The sequence below is a fragment of the Panthera tigris genome, chromosome D2 (assembly GCF_018350195.1).
Source record: "Panthera tigris isolate Pti1 chromosome D2, P.tigris_Pti1_mat1.1, whole genome shotgun sequence".
Lineage (NCBI taxonomy): Eukaryota > Metazoa > Chordata > Mammalia > Carnivora > Felidae > Panthera > Panthera tigris.
The window spans coordinates 40,627,730-40,650,977 of record NC_056670.1 but is presented as its reverse complement, the minus strand read 5'-3'; the positions used below and the strand labels follow the sequence as shown (position 1 = coordinate 40,650,977).

Here is a 23,248-nt window from a genome sequence, read left to right as displayed (position 1 = left end):
CTGCCAATCAATTTAGAAAACATCAATATAAGGTAAGAATCTTTGGGCATTAACTAAAAAATATGTTTTTATTCTCCATCACATGTGCTTCTCAGATCTTATGATCTTTATGTGGCCCTTGAAGAATACCAGCTTGGGTCCAGTGCATATGGTTTAAACTAAGTAAACTAATGCCTGAGTGTCACGCAGTTGCAAAATTATGCTCACCGTGTTGTTTTTCTTTGCTTTTGGAACCAATGAGACTATTTTGATAAGCTCCATTCACAGAGAAGAAGGGACAAATGGTTATACCTTGGCTCATTTCTTCTTATCAGGGGTAATCAGTGCACAGTTCGTTATTAACATGGCTATTGCAAATTACTCAAATTATGTCTGGACTGTGGCAAACATTTTCATGAACATTTGTCTGATGAACTTGACAATTCTTCTGAAGCCCTTCACCCTGTAATGCAATTCCATTCTGCAGGGGTTCTTGCCACTAGGCCTGGAGTTAGAGGTATTTCAGCCTCCATCATCTCCCATCAATGGAGTTCAGGGATGTGTGCCAAACTCCATTTCCATGCTGACTTGCGTCAGCCACAGGGAATCATTAGCTGCTGCTCTCAGAGCACTTACTGGAGAACCATTTGATAAAGAGGACCCTCACTGGGTGGGAGAGCTAATGGACCTCCAAAGTGACGAAGCAAAGCTCTGACAGGGATGGTCCTGTAATTTTATACAGTACATCATCAGAAAATGGTTACATTGTGCCCAGTCAATTCTCTTAAAAATGGAAGCTTTGATTTCAAAACCTACTCAGGCAGAATGACACAAAGGAACAGCAACTCCTAGAGGGCTCCCCCTCCTTTTAATTGCTTTCCCTGCTCCCAAGTCCTGCAAACATTTCACCCAGATCATTGCCCAGGCCATCAGCCCCTTTATGGAAGTATTGCCTTGGGCAATGGTTGCCTTAGACTGCTTCTCTCTTTTTCTAGCAGTCCCATATTTCAAGCGATTCAAACATCTTCCAGTGAATTGCTTGACAAATTTCCACAATGATCACTACAGATCAAATTCAGCTCAAATGTTATCTTTTCCAAAGTTTTGAAAATCCATTTTTACAGCAAGGCTGGCAAAACACCTAACGAGCTTCAATTCAGAAGAGGCACATCCTTTCAACTTGAATTTGGCCGCAAAACACGTTTGGCCCAGCCAAATGCCCACCAGTCTTTTCAGTTACAGTGGTTACCTCTTTGACTCTAGTGAAAGAGATTACAGATAGTACCATTTCCCAAGTCCTTAAAATTTCTAGAAATGACATAAAAATAAATATATTAGAGAATACCCTGCTTTCATTCAGAATATTTTGATTCAAGGAGTTTCTAGTGACTTGGCATTCCTTGGCACCCAGATTTATTTCCGTACAATCTATCTTTCTGTTCTTTAATCCATTTTTTAATGTTTCAAAACACATGAATTCAGCATGGAAAAGAATTAGTGTAAAGAGTGTAAATGAATTATTAATAAAAGAAAGAACAGACACATTCAAATAGACTTGGTAGTATTTAATCTGGAAGGGCTTAATTGAAAGTTCTCTTATCAGCCTAATAATAGTGAATTATAATGACCTTGATTTTACAGAGACAGGGACACTATCTATCTTTCTTAATAAAAAGATGAGAAGCAAGGGTCAACTGTCTTAACTAGTTATTACATAAATGAAATACATGTGCAATGTGCAGCTCTTAGAAAATTCATAAAGTTTGAAGAAGAAAATAGTTGTAAAACCTATTAGTCTTTTTCCTAAGGTTCATTTTTAGAATTGGATTGCTATTATATGTTCAACTTTATAATATCGTAATTTTCATATATAACATGATATAATGAGCACATTCATGTCCCTAAAACCTTATGAAAATTCCACTTAGGTTGAATTCATTCAATGTATAGATATATTCTAATTTATATACATTTATAAATTCAGGCTTTGTCTTTCCTATTACAAATAAATCTGTGGTGAACATACTTACAAATAAATCTACCTATACATCTCTGTACACTAAACTTTTAGAAACAATGTAAATATTTTGAAACATACTGAAACATTACATACAGAAGATATTTAACAAACTGTACTCCCTCAGGTAGTGAATTAGAATGTGTTCCTATTCTACCCTCACCAAACTATTTGCTTTATTTTTTTAACTTGTTAATGTTTATTTATTTTTGAGAGAGACAGAGAGAGAGAGAGAGCGCAAGCGAGCACACACACACAAGTAGGGGAGGAGCAGAGAGAGACGGAGACACAGGCTCTGAAGCAGGCTCCAGGCTCCAAGCTGTCAGCACAGAGCCCGACACGGGACTCGAACTCACGGACTGTGAGATCATGACCTGAGCCGAAGTCAGACGCTCAACCGACTGAGCCACCCAGACACCCCTATCTTCCTTTAAAATCCCCTCTTTCAAGTTATTTTTAGAATCTTGGTGTTGCTCTTAAATGTTCATTAGCTTGCTCTGTAATTTCTAAATACTAAAAATGGCTTTATGAAAGACCTGAAAATACACTAAAGAGTGAGAAAATAACAAAGAGAAAAATATGAAACTTCCCTCATCTCAACTTTCACTCTTTTGAACATACACTACTTTCAGGATCTCTTTCAGAGAGATTTAGGTAGTTTTGCTTTTGTTTTTCTTTGCCAAGTACACAGAAAAGTGTTACAGCATGATCAGTCATTTTCAACATAGAAAAAAAATTGATTCCATGGAATCACAATCATAGGATTGCAATTTACTTTTAAAATACTAAAAAAAAAATGTATCTTGATTTCTCTCAGATTTGAATGTCACAGGAAACTATTTAATGAGACGGATTCACATACACCCCTATATATTGCTACTCTAATGTACTAAATTGTGTTTAACTTGAAACATAGTCCGGTTAGTAATGCATTACAAAGATACCCCCGGTAGCATTTCAGTCACGTGAAAGTACTTTCCCTTGTTTTCCTGACTTCCTGACGATGAACTACTTCATCTACTTCAAATGCATTACAAAGTACAGCACCACTTAATTCCTAAGTTCATTTCTGTATGTATTTATTCAACAATGTCTTGGTGATAGGAGGTGCTCAATAAACATTTGTCGAAGGCAGAAGAAGAATGAATGAAACATACTACTTAAATAGAGTGCTGTACAAAATAGCACATTATTAATAACTACATGGGAATTCTTAGAAGTGGCTGATGCAGGAACAAATGTAAGCTTTTTATTCACAGCAAAGCCCAGGAGATGAATAGCAGGCACATGCGATGTGTGATTTATTCATACACTCTAGTAAGAGATTTATAGGCATCTATTAACCTACTCGAGTTCCAATTCTGTCGTAGGCTGGTCTTTTGTCATGATTAGCTATGTTGTGACTTTATGTTAAATAACAGGTTGTCTGTGCTGAAATATGCAAGAAATATGAGGACAGAAGATCAAAATTATTATACATGTACATCGTTCCAGCTAAATCACAGATATATCTCTGCTTGTGTATGCAAAGGAATTAGACATGCATATATGCACAAAAGCAAAAGATTTCTTTTCTAGACATGAGATCCGATATCATAGACTGGATCTGTCTCCCAAGGAATTAATATGTTGAAGTCGTAACCTCCAGTACCTCAGAATGTGAGTCTTTAGAGAGAGGGTCTCCATAGAGGTAAGTAAATTAAAATAGGGTCATTAGAGTGGATCTTAATCCAATATGACTGGTATCCTTATAAGAAGAGGAAATTTGGATACAGACATGTACAGAGGGAAGAAAATGAGAAGACACAAGGGGCAGATGGTCATCTATAAGCCAAGAAGAGAGACCTTAGAGGGTACACTTCCATCAAGGCTCTCCGAAGGAAACAACTCTGGCAACACCTAGATTTCAGATTTCTAGCTTCCAGACCTGTAAGAAAATGTATTTCTTTTGTTTAAACCACTCAATCTGTGGTACTTTGTTCCAGCGGCTCTAGTAAACTGATACACCATGAACTAATACAGAGTAGACTGAGGCTGTATGTTGAAAAAGAGTAAGAATTATCTTGTTATTTTCAAGATTCTCAGTTTTGGAAAAGATGATCCCACCCACCTGCATACTGTGTGGGGCCTGATCTGATCCTAAAACACCATCTGGAAAGTCACCGCTTTAGGTGAGACATCTGATTAACCCCTCCATCAATCAATTAGGAACTCAATTGATTTCATTTTCCACTTCCACATGATGATCCCTTTAACATATGGTTGAGGAGCTATAAGAGCTTGGATACAATTCATGCTTTGAATGGATAGACCACTCTTGGCATCTCCCTTGGGGTTTTAAAGTCCCTCGTGTGATTTCCATCTGTCTACGCTGACCTAATAAATATAACCAAAGAAGAGAGATGTCGGAAGGAACACTCCCACGCCCCTTCATCCCCAACCCAATTTCACAGAGGACAGAAATGGGGTGTAAATTTTGTAAATGGCATAAATGTAATGGTGCCTCCGAGTCACAAGGAAGCCATACTGTCAAGGGCGAGGAAAGGTCACAGTTCTGTTTATCCTGACAGAATACACGGTTACTCTCACCGAGATCTGCCACTGTCATTTATCACTTCTTCCAAACCTGTGTGCCCACCATGACAACTCATCTTCTTCATGGACTGCAGCTGGCTCTTAGAGCCAGGCATGATTTGCCAACGTGTTCTAAGTTTCTAACTACCAGACGCATTTCTCTGTGCCCCCTTAATAAAACTACATGGAATAAACTTTTATAATAGCAATATGTAGAGAAAAAAGTCATAATTTTCCATGCTTCATGATTCAGAATAATTAATTTAATAACTGTGTCATATGAGAAGAGTAAATAAAGAGAAGGAAAGGGGTGTGGGTACATATGATCACTGAAGCATATACAATTGCAATGAAAAACAAATTACCAGGGTAGTGCTAGAAATAAAAGCTCAGTGGGAAATATGTTTTGGATGCTAATTTGATTCTTCTATGGAACCTTAAAGCTGCAGTACCTACTACTGCACTATTTATCTCCATTTGTTTTTATTTTTAGCATTTATATAACCTTAAGTTTCTAAAAACCAACTAAACATCTCCTGATCTCTATTGGGAATTTTCCCTAAGTAGCTCTCTACCTAGACTATAACAGGACTATGATTTCATTTACAACATCTGGCTGGAGAATGCTTCATCATGAGAGGTGTTAAAAAAATAATGAAATTAACAAACAAGGGCAGAATCAAGATGAGATACAGTTTTCTCTGGACACAGTTACAGTCTGGGCCTTAGTTCACAGTCAACACTGAGATGCTAGATCTTAGAGGAGCAGTTTGCTCTGTTGGGCTCCAGTCTGTAATTTTGCAGGAAGGGATTATTTCTGAGAACAAGCCAACATACTTAAGTCCTGCACCAAAAATGCAGGCTTCTAAAGCAAGTACATCATTATTTCTATTAAATTAGAAGACATAAAAGTAAACCTTCCTTTCTTTAGTCAAGTAAAACTCAAATCTTGTCTACTTGAATTCAGTTTCACCTTCCTCAAATACTAAAGCTACCAGCTTTGCCCCCTCTCATACGAAGACTCCTGATTCTGCCATTGAATGACATGTACAGTCGCAGAGCTCTGCCCTCTCTGAGGGCCTGTTCCCAGGGCCAGCTGCGAATGGCTTACCGACAATGTTTATGGGATCCCGTCAGGGTTTCGATCACAAAGCACTCGCCATCATTGAGACAGTATGCGAGGTCCTTGTCTCGGCAGGGTTTGAAGTGCTCAGAACGCTCAGTGGAATATGTCGTCGTATCTGTCAAGGGAAGCACACAAAGAACCCGTGTCAGCAGTGCATTCTGGGACTGAAGAAATGCAACTGGGCAGGACCACTCTATGACTGAATGTTGTGCATCTCCCCAAATCCACATATTGAAACCTAGTCACAATAAGATGGTATCAGGAGGTGGGCCTATAGGAGGTGACTGGGTCATGAATGGGATTAGTGCCGTTATAAAAGGGGCCCGAGAAAACTCCAGCACCCATTCCAGTCATGTGAAGATGCAGTGAGAAGGCAGGGCTCTAGGGACCACGAGAGTCCCCACCAGATACTGAATCTGCAGGCGCCTTGATTCCCAGCCTCCAAAACACCAGCCCTAAGACAAGCCCTATATTCAGTTATCTTATTTCTCCACTAGACTTTAACAATTGGAATCACTGTAGAAGCCCCATCTGAGGACACACTAATAGTACAGGGTGAATGATTCTACAAACACCTCAAATCCACTTCCATTAATTTCAGTTGTATGGAAACAAGTGGTATGGAAGCATCTCCTTCCCCTTATTGTTGCCAAATGCCAGGAAACATCTGATCCGTGCATATTGTGACTGTTCTGTGGAAACCAACGTCAGTTTCTTGGAGTTGTTTGTTTTTAGTTACAGGTCTAATTGGCTAATGGCTGAACCAATTATTCTTTCACATCCTCCTTTTCTTATGTGATTAAAATGCAAATGTTCCAAATTCTTAAACAGGACCTCAAATGTGAAGAATGTTTCTGGTAAATATCTAACAGGACCAAATTATTGTCATTTTTTAAGCGTTGTTGTAAACATTGATTTTTAAAATCGTAATCACTTACAGTTTTAAGTTAGGCTGTATGTCTACGTCCTCTTTCCAAATATGAAACTAGCCATAAGTATGTGCTACCTACTGGACACAGACTCTGTTATCACATGTAGAGACTTTCTAATTTCAGACTTCTAAGCAACTAATGTATTAGCACCAATCCTACCGATTCGAGAAAAAATAGATTTAAAAAGTCAAAGATGAAGAAATGATTCTGCATTTAAGCTCCTTTAGTTTACTTTTCATAGACCTAGATTAATAATAATGCTCAATAGCATGGGTTATTGTACCAATTTAGTTACTGGAACTCACTATGAGCCTCTTCCTGTTATTATCCAAACTGAGGAGAAAGTGATTGTCCTCAAAGGAAATCTGCTCATGTCCTTCACACATCTAAAAATCCTCAGTGGGTCCAATTCCCATAATAACTCCAAATTCCTCAGTGAAAGATATAGGCCACGTGGAATTTTGCCCTCTAGTGTCATCTTCCTGTACCTTAAGACACAACTTAATTTCCAATTATGTGTCTATTTCCCCAAACATCAGGAGCTGTCACATTGTTCTTTCTTCCTGGACCATCTTTTTCTTTGCTGGAAGACATCCAAAATCCTTCAGAGCTTACATCATTCTCCCATTTTGTCTCCCTAGCACCTTTTATCACTCACATCACTGCATTCAACATTCAATGCTGCAAGGAGCCATGTGTTCAGACGTTTATCTGTTCCTTTAGTCTGTGAGCTTTTTAAGGTCAGAGGTTGAGCCATGAATCACAATTAGTGCTCAAAATATCTTCAATAAATCTGATCATTGGAAAACTACTAACAGTTCAAATGCCATCAGTAAAAGATACATCATTAAAGACATTACAATCATATAAAAGTTAGTGCATATCTTACAACAGTTAGATATAATTTCACATCAATGTTACCATTTTAGTATACCTACTTCAATATTGAGGAATATTGGAAAAGCAAACATTGCCCTCAGACTCACATAAATCCTCACTCATATACTGCTCATATACTGTAAGCATTGAAAATCCCACTTCTAATATCCTTTTTTGGTGGTACAACAGGAATTTATTTTTCCACTTCAAATATCTGTCTGTTAATTCCTTGGCACGAAATAAAGGCTCTGCAAAACAGACACATTTTCCCTTTTCCAGGAGATCTCCTCTACAGAGAAGATCTGTTATTCAAGACAGTATGCAATAAATAGTTACACAGAATCAATCTCTCTTTCCATGGGAAATATTTAAAATTCAAGAGCTCTGAACAAAATATTCACTATGGAACACCACACAGTTGATTGCTACTCTGCCTGCTGAAGTATATTAACTCATGATCAGTTAGTTAAGTTTTCCTTTAATTTCTTATTATCCATTTATTGATATTCACTGATCATTCTTCTAAGAACAGCTTTTCATTAACATAACCTACAGCATAAAAAGTGAGGTCCTTATTTTATAATCAGTGGTTTTAACAAGCTACAGACTCCAAGAGCAATACAATGGCAAAGCAATTACAATCAATTAGTTTCCATCTGACAACTGCTGTCTCCAGTGGTTACCTCCCCATTCTACCAACTGCCATCCCCATCACGTTATCGTCTATCAGCACATTACAGAGGATCAGAGACCCAAGGAAACACCTCTGCAAAGCCCAAGGTGGGAGAGCAGAGATGTCAGTTTAAGATGTGCTCAGGTCTTTTGTTTCCATAGCTGAGAGAATCCAAAATTTAACATAACTACACATACTTATACCTTTACAATGACTGGATTCAATAAAACACCACTGTTAAATATTTTTAATATCTTAATATAATAAGAAATAACAGAATGCTAGACTTGATCTTTCTATCAGTAAACTGCAATCATCAATAAATTTGAAACCTTAGAATTTACATAAACATTCCACTATACGGTATTCATACATCACTACTCACCTAAAATCACATAGGCATTGGGCAAAGTAAATAAAACTCACCATGAGGTAAAAATTTTACACTTTGAAGGAATCATGCCAAATATGTCAATGGAAACATAAAAAAAAATTCTTGATGGAATCACTAGGCTGTTACACTAACTCTAAGACCACCTACACACTTTTATAAAGTAGTAAATAAAGTAAATAAGTAAACAGTGTCTAATCACTATTAGGCTTTCTATCACTCATAACCAAACACAGCTCAACAAAGACACAATAATAATTTTGGACGACACTCTCCAATATTTATATATCTGCCTATAAGTGCTTGTATGTACATATTTGGTTAATTGTTTTACATATAAAATATATTACAAACATCTAAAATAGAACATAAATGGAGGTGTCTGGGTGGCTTAGTTGGTTAAGAGTCTGACTTTGGCTCAGGTCATGATCTCACCATTCGAGAGTTCAAACCCCGTGTTGGGCTCTATGCTGCAGCTCAGAGCCTAGAGCCTGCTTCAGATTCTGTGTCTCCCTCTCCCTTTTCCCCTCCCCCATTCATGCTCTCTCTCTCTCTCTCTCTCTCTCTCTCTCTCTCTCTGTCTCTGTCTCTCTCAAAAACAATAAACATTAAAAAAAGTTTTAAAAAATAGAACACAAATGCAAACAACATAAAAATAAAATGAGTGTACTAGTTTATTTTCTTTCTGTGTCCTAAGGTGATACAGTGTGCTTTAATATACCCAGATGAGTATTTTGTTCTGAAGAGGAAACATGGGACATTTAGGAGAATGACATAATGGATATGATCTAACTCCAAACTCTCATGGCCCTAAATACTCTTGGGACACCTTAACAATCAGGTATAGAACTCTCATCTATAAAATTACCCAACATTTTTGGAACCTGTTTATATATTTAAAATGGTCTAGTACACTAAGCTGGGTATAGTATATGGTACTATTTTGTCATGTATTTAAAATTCAGGGGCGCCTGGGTGACTCAGTCAGGTAAGCATCCGACTTCGGCTCAGGTCATGATCTCACAGTCTTTGAGTTCGAGTCCTGTGTTGGGCTCTGTGCTGACAGCTCAGAGCCTGGAGCCTGCTTCAGATTCTGTGTCTCTTTCTCTCTCTGCCCCTCCCCTGCTCATGCTCTGTCTCTCTCTGTATCTCAAAAGTAAGTAAACATTAAAAAAATTAAAATTCAAAGGGCATTCTTCTGTTTCTAGGAAGGTAAGCTGATAAATACATCTATTATAGAGCTTTAGACTGTCTTCAAAAATCATATGGACAAAGGTCCAGGTAAGTAAACTAAGATGGGAGGGGCCTACTATCCCCATGAATTCCCATTTGTGTTTCAAGGCTCTCTCTTACTGCAGTGTACCTCCTTCTCAGACATTCTCTCCACTGCATTAGCCCGTGAATCTCCCAACTGACCAGGCCATGAGGTCCTGAGGGGACAGAGCAGGTCTCCACATCTCTGATCCGAAGTCTTACAGATGGCTTGACACAGAGATGAACCCAATGAACCTATAGAAGAATGACCTTTTCATACATGAGCATTTTTCTGAATGTTCTGTGTGGAAAAGTATACATGCTTTTCATAAAAGAAAAACACCATATGAATAAATGTTTAGAAGTTAGGACTCAAGAAGAGCCCCAAAAGCAATGTAGATAAAGTGTATAGAAACTGATGAGAAGAGGGGAAAAAATCCACTCCATAGGAAGAGGAGATGGGAGGAGAAAAAAAAAAAATTAGCGAAGATAGTCTAAAAGAGAGGACAAAGGAATCCAAGCTTACGATGAACAGAGATGGTGCTAAGGATGGGCCTTCCAAGCACCATGGCCAAAGCTCAAGGTCTCAGGCCAGGAAAGTGTAGGAGCTGGCATGAGGAACTAGTGCCCATTCCCTTGGGACTGCAGGAGCTGTATAATTGTCCAGACCACTCATCTGGCACTTGTTATATGTAGTTTAATGTATTTTCTTATATTTTTATGGGTTTTGGTCTCTATCCCCAGGGAGGTCAGGGAGAGTGCTTTGCTTTTAAGTTTTGTATTCTTTCCACACCATGTAGCATACATAGTAAGCAATCAGTACAGTAATTAAACGCACAGTGGGAAGGAGTGGTGGTTAATTCATTAAAGGAAAAATGGGAAGAAAATGTAAGGCTGGGAGACAGAAATCCCTGCAGATTTTGCAATGAAAGTTAATTTTTTAATGAAATAAAACAATGATTTTCCCCCTTAAGTAGTAAGTTGAACCTGAATATTGCTTATTGAGGCTTTCTTTGTTGCCAGCACAACACTGCACACTGTGGGAACACAGATTTTGTTGCAGGAATAAGAGTGCTAAATAGACTATTACAGATAATAATTGCAGTAGATAATCAAAATAAAGGGAGAGCCAAATTCAAGCTATAGTTATCTCTAAAGGCTTCCCAAAGGGTTGGCATTGGAGCTGGGTCTTGAATGGGCATGATTTAATCAGCACAGGAAAAGGAATTCTAGATATGAAGAACAAAAACACCCAGGGAAGGGAAATGATGACGTACAGCATAAACCCTACACACATTCTGCACATTCCTGGCTTGCAAATGTCGCAGTCATCCAGCGGTTTTTGCCTTCCCCACTGAGTTCATGAGAATTTTCAAAGAAAAGTTAAGATGCAATCCAAAAGCTTTTAGGAGTAGCAAAATACCTTTCCAGGCTGGAATCCACGTAATATGGTCATGGACCCAGCAGAGTCTTCCGTGCGAACGCTGTAAATGAAACCCACGGTCATACATTACCATTTCCGGTTGAAATCTGCCATTTATCGGGCATGTCATAAGGGTTTGAGCCCCACAACGGGCTCTGTGCTGACAGCTCAGAGCCTGGAACCTGCTTTGGATTCTGTGTCTCTGTCTCTCTCTGCCCCTTCCCTGCTCATGCTCTGTCTCTCTCAAAAATAAATCAACATTAAAAAAAATTATAAAATATTTAATGGTCAAGGAAAATTGTAAGAATGCAGTAGTGTCTGAAAGGGAAACAAACCATTCGTCAACTGGCAAGAGGCAAAGATAGCTTTCTTCCTGCTGCCAGAGACTAGACATTGTTCATTTTGCTGGCATGGGAGAAATGGAGAGTGTGGGGCAAGGAATCTGAAAGTTCAATGGAGTCATGGGGCTGCCGTGAGGACTGACAGTTGCTGATGCATCCCAGAGCCATCAACTCCCATAGCAAATGTAGAAAGGACCCTTATTAAATTTGCATTACATACCTGCCACCTTACTGTTTGAAATCTTGCTTCTAAAAACTGCACCAGCCTAAATAAGCCTGCATGAGACATAGCTTGTTCAATGGGATTGCATTTATTTGGGAATTCACAGTTTATCCTACAGCTGAATATATTTCCTTCTACCTGCATGCATACACATGCCTATCCAAACCGCTTTCAGCTATAATAGTTGTAATAGCAGCTTCTGTCACTAAGGCCCTTGTCTTGTCACAAGTCCTTGGGCTTCTGATAGGCACTATGCTGTAAGCTTCATAGGCACCATCTCTGCCCCACATGTCACTCCACTGAAATGGTTTATCTATATCACCAGCTACCTCTAAATCCAATGGATGTTTACATATTTTTTCTCATCTTCTCTGAACTCTCAGAAGTACCTAACACTCTTAACCACTCCCACCTCTTTCACTGGCTTCCATGTTATCACATAATGTTGAAGTTCCTCTTGCCTTTTAGTCTTTGCCACCTGTCTCCTATAACTTAAAAGCCAGATGGCTTAAGAACTAGTCTTCAAATAATTCCAAACATATATTCAGCACTGTGCTAAGCATTTTCCATCAGGTATTTTTTTTTGGGGGGGGGGGCTTTAAATAGCACTATAGGGACACCTGAGTGGCTCAGTGTTTAAGCCTCCTACTCTTGATTTCGGCTCAAGTCATAGATCTCACAGTTGGTGGGATAGAGCCCTACATCTGGCTCTGTGTTGACAGCATGGAGCCTGCTTGGGATCCTATCCTCTCTCTTCTCCCTCTCTCTGCCCCTCCCCTGCTCATGCACGCATGTTCTCTCTCTCAATAAATAAACAAACTTTAGGAAAAAACATTATGAATATATGCTATTATTTACTTTACTTTACAAATGTAGAAATTAAGTCTTAGAGAGTTATATCATTGGCCCAAGGTCACACGGCTCTTATCTGGTAGCTTCTGGACTCAAACCAATGCAGCCTGACCTGTTCCACTATACTGCTTCCTACAAACCTTTTTTCCCCTCCCCCCCCCCCCATTTTTACATATTCCCCGGTGAGTGCTACTTCAGGAGTGGTCCCATGACCAGCAGCATCAGCATTATCTGGGGATGTATTAGTAATAATTTATGAGTCCCATCCGAAATTTACTGCATCAGAAACTGGAAGTGCGTGGTGTGGTGCTCTGTTAACCAGCTTTCCGGGTAATTCTCTGAGATCCAGCCACTTTGGGTGATCCTGTCTGATATCACTTACATGTCAATAACTCTCAAAGTCATCCCTCTAGTCCACTGGTTTATCTGAACTCAACCTGCCTACCTTTTTCTTCCTGATGGATATCTCAAAGGCAACTAAAAATAAACTTGTAGAAGGCCCAAGTCTTGCTCTTTCTCCCCAAACCTATTCTTCCTCCACAAACTGGTTCTCAGACTCAACTAGTCATACCAATGATCCCACTGACTCTGCTCCAGCTATGGGTAGATTTATTCTGATTAGTCCCGTCATTTCCATACTGTGTATTAAATATTTTGAATATCATCTCTGTGAACATTTGACAGGTAAGGGATTTGAATCTGGGAGAAAGTTCTTGAGTAAACAAAATATAAATGTTCACTAAAGGTATCTATTTACTTTTCACTTGAACATACGAACTTGAACATGTTCACATGAACATAAAAAAAAAAGTACTCTGATCTTCAGCAGTGAACCTCAGGTCCATTCCCATAAGTATAGATACTTTTTTTTCTTTTATCATCTATCTCTAAACACATTATTACAGGTATGGAGCTACAAGGTGGTGTTTACCTTATCTGGCTAAAGATATGCATGTGCAGTGATGTTGGTATAGCCATTATTGTTATAACTATTATAACACTCAGAAAGCACGCATTAAGCATCTACTACGTGTCAAGCCCTGAGATAAATTCTAGGAATATAGAGATGGCCTTGCCAGGTCCCTAGGAATTCAAAATTGAGTTTAGGAAAAGGGTGGGGAGCAGGCATGTAAACAGTTACATTGTGATTCTGAGTGATCAGAAAGCTCTTAGAGGCAGAAATGAAGACGTACAGAATGCCAACAGCTACTTCTAACTTGAGGATTTGGGGAAGACTTCAGTAGGAGGAACTCACATCTCACATAGGCCTAAAACAACTATAAATGATTTGTCTGTGGGCACCTGTTGGCATGGATAGGTCAAAGGAACAGCATATATCAAGTCACAGAGTCCTAGAGGGACCTGCTTTTGTCCAGTGTTAATTGGAGCCCAAGGAATATGAGAGGGAGACAGGACAGGGATGTCCCAGGGGGCCTTCTGTGTTTGGCTTGTGTGGGGAAACAACTAAGAAAGTGCTCTGTAATTTTGTATAATGAGAACACAAGGGGAGTTTTAGACAGCTCTGGTGTGCTATCAAGGTGGGTGTGTCACCTGTTGACTTACAGAGGCCTCTCGGTGGAATTCAGGGAGACCGGATGGGAGGCTGTTGCAAGGTGCGTCCGGGAAATAAAGAGTTGCAGACATTGGGACATTGTCCCCAGCATGGACACAGTCCCATCTTGAAAGGCACAGGAAATCAAATCCCAGTAAAAGGTCGCTTAGGGAACATAATGTGGAAAGGAGAGCTGAGTGACTTAGGTCTAAAATGGCATCTCATTAAAATTCCCTGATGCACCTGACTTAGAAGATAGGTAGAGACCTGAAATCTGTTAGCAGAGGTCTCTATGCTTCTCAAGCAGAGAAGCTTGAAAGGCCTTGCCCAAACAATCTCAGCACTCTTTTTTGTTTTGGAAATCAAGATTGGCCAATCACCCACAAAGGGTCATGTTCTTTCCTTGGCTGATGGTATTGGAATTTATAATGCAGTTATAATGCTATTTGTAATTTCTAATGCTACTGCTCATGTGTAAGTAAGGGAACGTCTGACAAAATGGGAAATGATCCCTCTGGCAGCCAGACTGTGATGTCTCCATATGAGCACACGATAGTCCACCAAGTACTCTGTGACTCTGTTTGGCACCAGACAGATGATAAGGCCACTTTGCATAGAACATCCAAGTATACCTACCTCCCTCTTCTAACAACGTTAAGTAAGTGACAATTGCTTCTGTGTCAGTGACAAGCTCTCCTTTAGTCCTCTTGCAAAAGCAGGGAAAGAGACTAAAAGGGGACCATCATACAATCTTCGTCTCCTGTCTGGTTATAATGCGGATAATTCATTTGGAGGGTAGCATTTACAGGCAGGCCTTTAAGGCATAATCCAGGTGAGATATGAGGGGAAGAAGTGGTAGATTCGAGAGAGATTTATGAAGTAGAATTGCCAGTATTTGGTGATTCACATGGAAGTTGATGAGTAGGATGGCTACAAGGCTGATCTTAATTCCTTGGCTTCTGCATTAATACCGAGGAAGTTCAGAAACCCTGGTGCAGGGCATCTTGGATGTCATGGAGTGACTTCATGCAGGGGGCTGTGAGCAGTGGTTATTTACCAACTAGAATAAAACAACAGCAACACTTTAACAGTTGATACAATTAACAAAGCACACTGCTGTATATCAGACCTTCTCACTGTGGAAATCTGTCTTTAGCTATCCTAGCTGTAACAACTGAAACTAGACAATCTTAGGGTAAACAGCAACCTTAGAAGTCAACATGTGATTATAATGCTTGAATAAATCTATCGTTCAGATATAAGTATTATTTTCATTTTGCAGAAGAGCTGAAACACAGACGGACCATGCAATATTGTTAGGATTTCACAGCTAGCAAATGGAAAGGCAAGAATGACACCCAGAGATGCACATTCTTCAGCATTCTGCGTTCCACCTGCTCTCAGGCTTGGACTCTCTAAAGGTGTGCATATTCAAGCCTCTCCTTACCAAATTCCATTAGTTACTCTATTATGAGTGAGTGTAAGAGCAATCAGGAAGCGTTATTTTTCAGTAATCCATTCATCTTCTCACACGTCGATCTGAGCACACAATGAAACACTGAGTGAGGCAGGCACTGGGAGAAGGTAGGTGGACAAAAACTAAAACAAAGACAGTACCTGACACTGGGAATTTCTATTACGGCCTCTTTCAAATTTATTTTTCATGCCATTATGGCTTTGAAATAATGTCTAAACATTGACACCATTTTCCAAATTTCTTCATAAAAATGAACATCATCCACTTCACTTATTTAAAATCTTATTTTTTCCCCTTACTATCTCTGGCTCTTGGTGAGGGCCTTTATTTTCATGTTCAGAAATTCAAGCACTTCTTTCTCTATATGGGTCATGATAAAGTCACAGGCATTGCAGCCATATGGGCATTGCGGGCCTGGGTCTGAACCCCAGCTTATGTATTTGCTCACCAGGTCAACTGTTTGAACAGAGTTCAAAGAGAGAGCAGCTCTGTCAACAGTGGCTTAGTACTCCAGTCATTTCTACATAAGAAGGACTTGGGGAGTGAGCTGAGGTGGGAACTAGACCCACCTTACTGCTGCTTTCAGATCCTTGGAGAGACTGAGATTATAACCACCCTTCTACTCCGTTTTTATGAGTTTGACTCTTTGTATTCCACATTTAGGGGAGATCGTAGAGTGCTTGTATTTCTGACTTATTTTACCTAGCAGAATGCCTTCAATCCTGACCCCTACTCTAGCCACCACCTCCATCATCCTTTGGTTCTTTTGTCTATAACTCTGGGTGTGAAGAAAAGTCAATTAAGAGAAACCTCTCAAAGAAAATGTCAAAGACTTTAGTGGGTACTCACGCTGGCTGACTGCAGAAATTATGAAAATTGTATTAAAGGACTGGGAAAAACGAACTCATGGTTCTTCAAGTACAAGGACTATGTCTTCAAGCTGTCTTGTATCTGCAGCCCCCATGCTAGCTAGCAGAGTGCTACATGCACAAGAGAAGATAAAGAAATGTTAAGTGAGGTGGAACAGATACAAATTCCTAGAAAGCATGGCAAAGAGAAGACTGCACAAGAAGGAGAGGAAATTCAAACACGCGGCCAGTGGATCAGGACCAAGAAGACAGGAAGAGACAGCAGAAACACGCTAAAAGTGAAAAGAGCCACTGGAAGTGTAAGACACATGAACTTCAACGTATCCAGACTTAAAAAAGGGGGTGGGGTGGGTAAAGAGAAGTGCTGACTAAATAGATATAGGAAATCAATAATGCAGTGTTAACCCTTAAAATGCCACATCTGTTCACAACGGACAAACTAAAATTCATTCAGTCACAGTGTCATTTATCATTTTAGCAACCCATTTAGGGAATAGGCATTTTCCCTAAATCTCCTACACATCATTCATTGCACTGCTTTAAAAAGTCTCCTCTTCAGTTCCCCCACTCACCTTCTTCACAACTACATGTAGTACATACCAAGCACAAGGGGGAAAGCTTTGTTTCTTTGTACCGTATTGGAACTCAGTGCTTTTTGCCTTGGGATGCGGGAACTAGTCCACCTAGGCTTAAGTATCCAACCCAATGCTTTAATGTGTGATCGCAAATGGAGCTTTGCATTCCAATTTTGCTGCTTATTGGCATTTTGAACACTGGTAGACTGAACACATAAAAACATTTAATTCATAGGGTTTCCTGAAGCCTAAATGAGAAAAAGGAACACTGCTCTGTAGTGGATCTTGTCAAGAGATGGGCACGAAACACTTTTTTCCCTTCTTTACCTTCTACTAATTGAGTCAACATCTATTTATTTAAGCATCCCCTAATATCCAATTCTGCAATGTTTCTGCATAATGTCAATTAAAATCACTTATCAATTTCACAATCTATCATTGAACGTATACTATAAGACCCTTGGGTACTGTACTAGTTCCTGGAGTAGAACTGAGGAACTCAGCTCTGAGATCATAAGGCATGTGACAGTCTCCCAGGAACTACTAGGTATGTGTCACTGTCAGGTGCCCAGTCCATTCTGCTAAGTGCTGGGCAGGGGAAGGGTGGCAAATGTACTCATAACAGCCAGAATTTGTGGTCTTAGTGCTTGTTTGGAGACTGGATAGGGTTACAGAATTTCAAATATAAAGATGTTCCTCTCAGGGCAGCTTGTAGATTTCCCATTTGCTACTAAAGAAACTGGATGAGTAAAGAATGAAATGGCTTCACCAATTACCAAAAAAAAAAAAAAAAAAAAAATGATGTTGTTATAAGTGCACACCCTACAACTCTACTATCACTTGGATCTAAGGGAAAACAATTGAGACTTTTCTGCATTATTCTTCAGAAGGTGTTGTTTATGTTTTTGTCTTTTGCCAGAGAAGATAGGGAAACATGTTTCATTCATTCATCGCTGTCTTACCAATCTGAGGCAATATAGACAAGAGCTGGATTGTTAGAATACTCATGGAACAAAGGAAAGATCGATCAATCCTGTTTGACTCTTGTGGCTCAACCATGTCCACCTGCTTTTCAGCAAGTCCTTAATTTTTCTAAATTTTATCTATAAAATATGATTATAATATTATTTGTTATTCATTTTCATAAGAGTTGAAAGTGTCCAATGCATGCAATGCATTATTGACTCCTGGTAAATATTAATTTTATCTTATGTATTTTCTTCTTTAAAACTCTCCATTTGATTAAGAACTTCTCCAAAGAATAAATATATATATATTATATGTATATATATATATATATATATAATATATATATATTTATATTTATATTATATATATATTCATATATATATATGAAAGAATGTTCAACATCATTAGTCATCATGGAAATAAAAATCAGAACCATAGCGAAACACCACTTCATCCCCCACTAGAATGGACAATAATGACTGTTGGCAAGGAGAATGTGAAGAAGCTGGAAACCACATACCCTGCTGGTAGGAAAGGAAAATGGTGCAGTGGCTTTGGAAAACAGTTTGGCAGTTTCTCAAGATGTTAAACAGATGAACCAGCAATTCCACTCTTATATGTATAACCTAAGAGAATCAAAAACAAATTTTCATGCCAAACAAATATTCATACTTGTATGTGAATGTTTTAAGAAGCATTATCTGTGGACCAAACATGGAAGCACCAAGTGATGTATAGATAAAAATATGTGGTATGTCCAGACAATGAGATATTATTCACCAATAACAATAGTAAAGTACTGATATATGCTGCAGGCTGGATGAACCTTGAAAGTGTTACACTTAGTGGAAGAAACTAGACATAAGGGTATATATCATACGATTCCATTCATATGAAATGTCTACATTAGGCAAATCCATGGAGACAATGTAAATCAGGGGTTGCTAGAGGGTGGGAGGAGTGAAAACTTTCCTTCCCTGACTTCAATCTTGGTTTTTTACATTCCCCCTTTTGAATTTCCAGTTTATTCATAGGTAAAAGGAGGCAGATATAGCTCAATATTTTAGATTCTGCAAATAAAAATCACAGTCGATTTTATGCTGTGTCTTTGAAAGAAAGGGAACACACATTGCAAACCATTAGAGAAAAGGGAAGAAAAACCCATCGTGTACTTCCCCAAAGCTCCTTGCATTATTGACAAAACTTTACTCCCAAACCTCTGTTTCAGAACAAATATTGTTTTGAGAAAATTGGTCCATTCTCTGTGCCTGTTGGAAAGCAATTAAAGCCGAAATCAAATAACTATAATCATCTGTTCATTTCTGACCCTTATCTCTCCATTTGCAGAAAGAGCTGCTATGTATTAAAGTGTTTGTCGATCATTCAATAATTTAGGTACTAGGGAAAATGGTGGTTTTTGAAAGCAGTGCTGAGACAGTTTGGAATTTTTAACAGAGATTCCAAATAAAGTACAGATAAGAGGCTAGCAACCCTCTAAATTTTGCTTCCATAGTGGTGGATCAAGAGAGACTGTCCCTCCATGTTGGCGTGAGTTGTTTCCCAATCAGTGCTGCAAAGTAGATACATAATCACCCAGACGACACCTTAAGATCTGGCAAAGGGGGGATCATCTCTGTCCTTCCCACACTGGTACTCCATATCTTCTCTTCTTTCTGCTGTACTTTTTCTTGTCCAAACCTAGTAACATCCACTTTCATCCATCCTAGCTGGTGAGCCTTAACTAATAATCAGATTTAGTTCGTATAGAACAGGGGTCAGGAAAGTGGCCCATGGGCCAAATCTTGGCTACAACCTGTTTTTGTAAATAAAGTTGTATAGGAACATAGCTAAGTTCATTTGTATGGCTGCTCTTGAGGTATAATTAGTTAAGTAGCTGTGACAGAGACCACGTGGCCTGCAAATTCTAAAATATTTACCAACTGACCCCTTACAGAGAAAGTTGCCAACTCCTAATATAAAAGATTGGGGATGGTGGCTTTCTTATAAATTATGTATTTGATATATCTGAACTATTAGAAATGCTTGACATTAAGTGCTTTGGTGGTATATATTTCAAATAAATATACATATGCAGGAGAGGCACAGTCAAAAACTAAGCACTAGGTTTTGGAGTAAGACAGACTTGATTTTGATCCCAGTTCTGATATTAAACTAGCTGTATGATCTTGGAGAGGTTACTTAACTTATTTAAGTTTCCTCAGTTTCCTTATCTGTAAAAGAGGGATAATGAAAGTATCTACTTGTGTCAATTAGTGTGATTCTTGGCTGAGAATACCAAAAAACAAAAAACAAAAAAGTCAACTCAAAGTGGTTTCATTCAGAAGGAAAATAACATTATCTCACTTAATAAGAAGTGGTTCCTACATTGTCTAATTCAGTAGCTTAATGGGATCCTCAGGGATCCAGGAGTCATTTGGCTCAGCTATCACTGGCTTTATCCTTATGCTAGGCTCCCTCATCACAGGTAGCTTCCATGATTTTACACATCACATCTAGACATAATGTTGCATAAAATTGCATCACCTGCCCACTCTTAGTCTCCAGCATGGGGCCTAGCATTCCTCTGAGTGGTTTAGTAAAGTACCTGCCCATGTGGTGAGTAGAACAGACTGATGGTCATAGCAAAACTGGAATTCAGTTAGAAGGGGAGGTCCTGGATAATAAAATTGTGAGCAGGTAGCCAACATAAACTCATCAGTTAAGTTTTTGTGAGTATTCAATAAACTAATGCAAGTAGAACACATAGCATGTGTTCAATAAATGTTGGTTCTTCCTTAGGGCTGTGATATCATCCTTTCGTTGGATTTATTGGTAGAACCCTTGCAAAATGTATACTTTAATATAAAGTAGGCTTGAATTAATTTTTATTGAGAATTTAAGAAGAAATGCAAATTACTCCTTTAGATGCCTGAAAAACTTCTAGGATCTAGCGAGACTGGATGGCTATCGTTACTCAAACACAGACTCCTCTGTATCTTCACTGCAAAACACACTCGTGCATCAGTGTGATTGGTGTCCATCCCATATTAAGAGTGAATCAAACACTTATCCCAAGGTCATTCAGTGTAATTAACTGCAAAGTAAACCTAATCGAGGTAAATGAATGTGCTAATTTCTTTACAAAATCACTCACTGAATGCCCATAATTAATAAAAAGAAGTCCTCCCCCCTTCACCCCTCCCTATTCTTGCTTGGCCCAGGCACATCTTCTTGAACTACTATATTGCAGTCTCGCTTATCTGCCCTCAAAAACAAAGCATTCCACATTGCCTTTGACACAGCCCTTATCATACCGCTTTATGAATGCTAGTTTACATGTTTCTCTCTCCTTCACTAGACTGCAAACTTTGAAAGGGCAAGTCCTGATACACAGCATATACTTCTTCCAAGCTTGGGGAAAGATACAATGAATGAATGTAAATGCTCATGGAGCATGTCCATATCGAGAGACCACTACCTTTAGCTACACTTCTGGCCATGCAGGAACTCTTGTCTACACTCTGCAGATTGAAGGGCCCATCATTCCTCAATTTTTCCCTTCTAGTGTCTTCAGCAAGGCAGAATGAAGGGAGCCATCCAAAAACCTGTTGTTGTTTTTCTCTTCTCCCTCCCTGTCTGGGTCAAGACATATTCCACAGAAGGAAAGAGGAAAAAGACTGAGACCCCACCCCAAATTAAGAATCAATGCAGGGTACAAATATGAACCAGGAAGGCCTACCTATACATATTCTGGTTAGGTGTTGAGAAGATCCCAGAAACAAAATAAAGACATGAATCCCCCAAACCTTAACTCTGGATACAGTGGTCACACACAATGCCAGAGAAAATGTGCTTGGAGAATACTGTTAACTGAACAGTTTGGAAAGGTCTCTCTCCTCTGCACTGAGAAATGTTCTAGGAAAATGCCTCCATGTTGCAGTATTCTCCCATTAGGTTCTGCCTTTTGAAATTCCATCCATTTCACCACATGCAACTCAGAGTCAGTTCAGTTGTGCACTTTTCTCCAATCCTTCTACCTGGCATTAACCTTGGCTTCCTCTCTGCTTCCTCAGCATGCTGCTGCTATCTGTATTATAACGTGCATCATGCTGTCTCGAGTGCCAGCTATTTTTGTGGGTATTTGTTATTTGTGCCTTCCCAATGGGAAGATCATGAGCTCCTTGAGGGCAGGGGCCATGATTTACTCATCTTTTCTATCCCCTTGCCACAGACCACCTACCTTAATATAGAAGCAAAGGCAGGAATATATTTTGATCAAAAACATATCTGAATATGTTCTTTCCACCAGACTTTACTGTAAAGCTAAAAGCTTCCTTGTAAACAGACTATATCCCTTATGCAAGGAGGATTTTGAAAAATGAAAAGTTATGTTAAAGAACATGATTGTTGATCCTTTCTATATGATTGCCTATATAAGAAGAAAAACATTTTGTTGTTAGGGTGAGGATATTACACCAAATATAAATGCCTATGTTTGCCTCACTCTGTTTCTTGTGAAGACATACATATCTTTCTAATTTAAAAATTGCCTGAAGAGACTAGATTTTGGCAGAAAGTGTTAGATCACAAAAGTCAGCTTTTCCCTATATATGGCCTTCTGAAGCATTCAAGACCAAAATATCACAAATTGATCACATTAGAGCCATCAAAGATAAGAAAAGTGACTGTCCCTGTGATATTGATCTCATGCCAGTACAGAGATAAGGTAATGTGAAAACTTCCACAAAGCCTAGATGTGATTCCAAATGTAACACTGGGCTGCCTTGTAAGGTGGTAGATGTCCCATCATCGCAGGTATGCAAGCACAGGATGGGCTGGCCACAAATCTCGGGCATTTTGAAGGGATCTCTTCCATTGGGTAAAGGATTGGACTAGAGAGCCAAGAAGGTCCCTTCCAGACAGGTCTGTGAGAGATCATGCCTGGATTTAAGCTGAGAGGCAGACACAGAGTGGCAAAAGAGAAACCGTTGGCCCCCCAGTCCCCTTGTTCCCCATGGTACCGACATCCGATAGGCAGGTGGCAGTGTCACGATGCTACACAAATTCAAGGCGTAGGCTTCCAGGCTCAAACACAGCATGTACCCAACACACTGACACAGTGTCTTAGTCAAAAATTAGAGC

General features: G+C 39.2%; 1 protein-coding gene across 4 annotated transcripts in view; it reads right to left on the bottom strand.

Annotated features, from left to right (window-relative positions):
* The window catches only part of NRG3 (neuregulin 3), a 1,045,385-nt gene that overhangs the window by 572,757 nt on the left and 449,380 nt on the right, over positions 1-23,248 (bottom strand). For all 4 annotated transcript variants that reach the window (XM_042960817.1, XM_042960818.1, XM_042960819.1 and 1 more), the window contains exon 2: positions 5,682-5,811. In XM_042960817.1, coding sequence (XP_042816751.1) covers positions 5,682-5,811 — 130 coding nt within the window. The remainder of the gene's footprint in view (positions 1-5,681; positions 5,812-23,248) is intronic.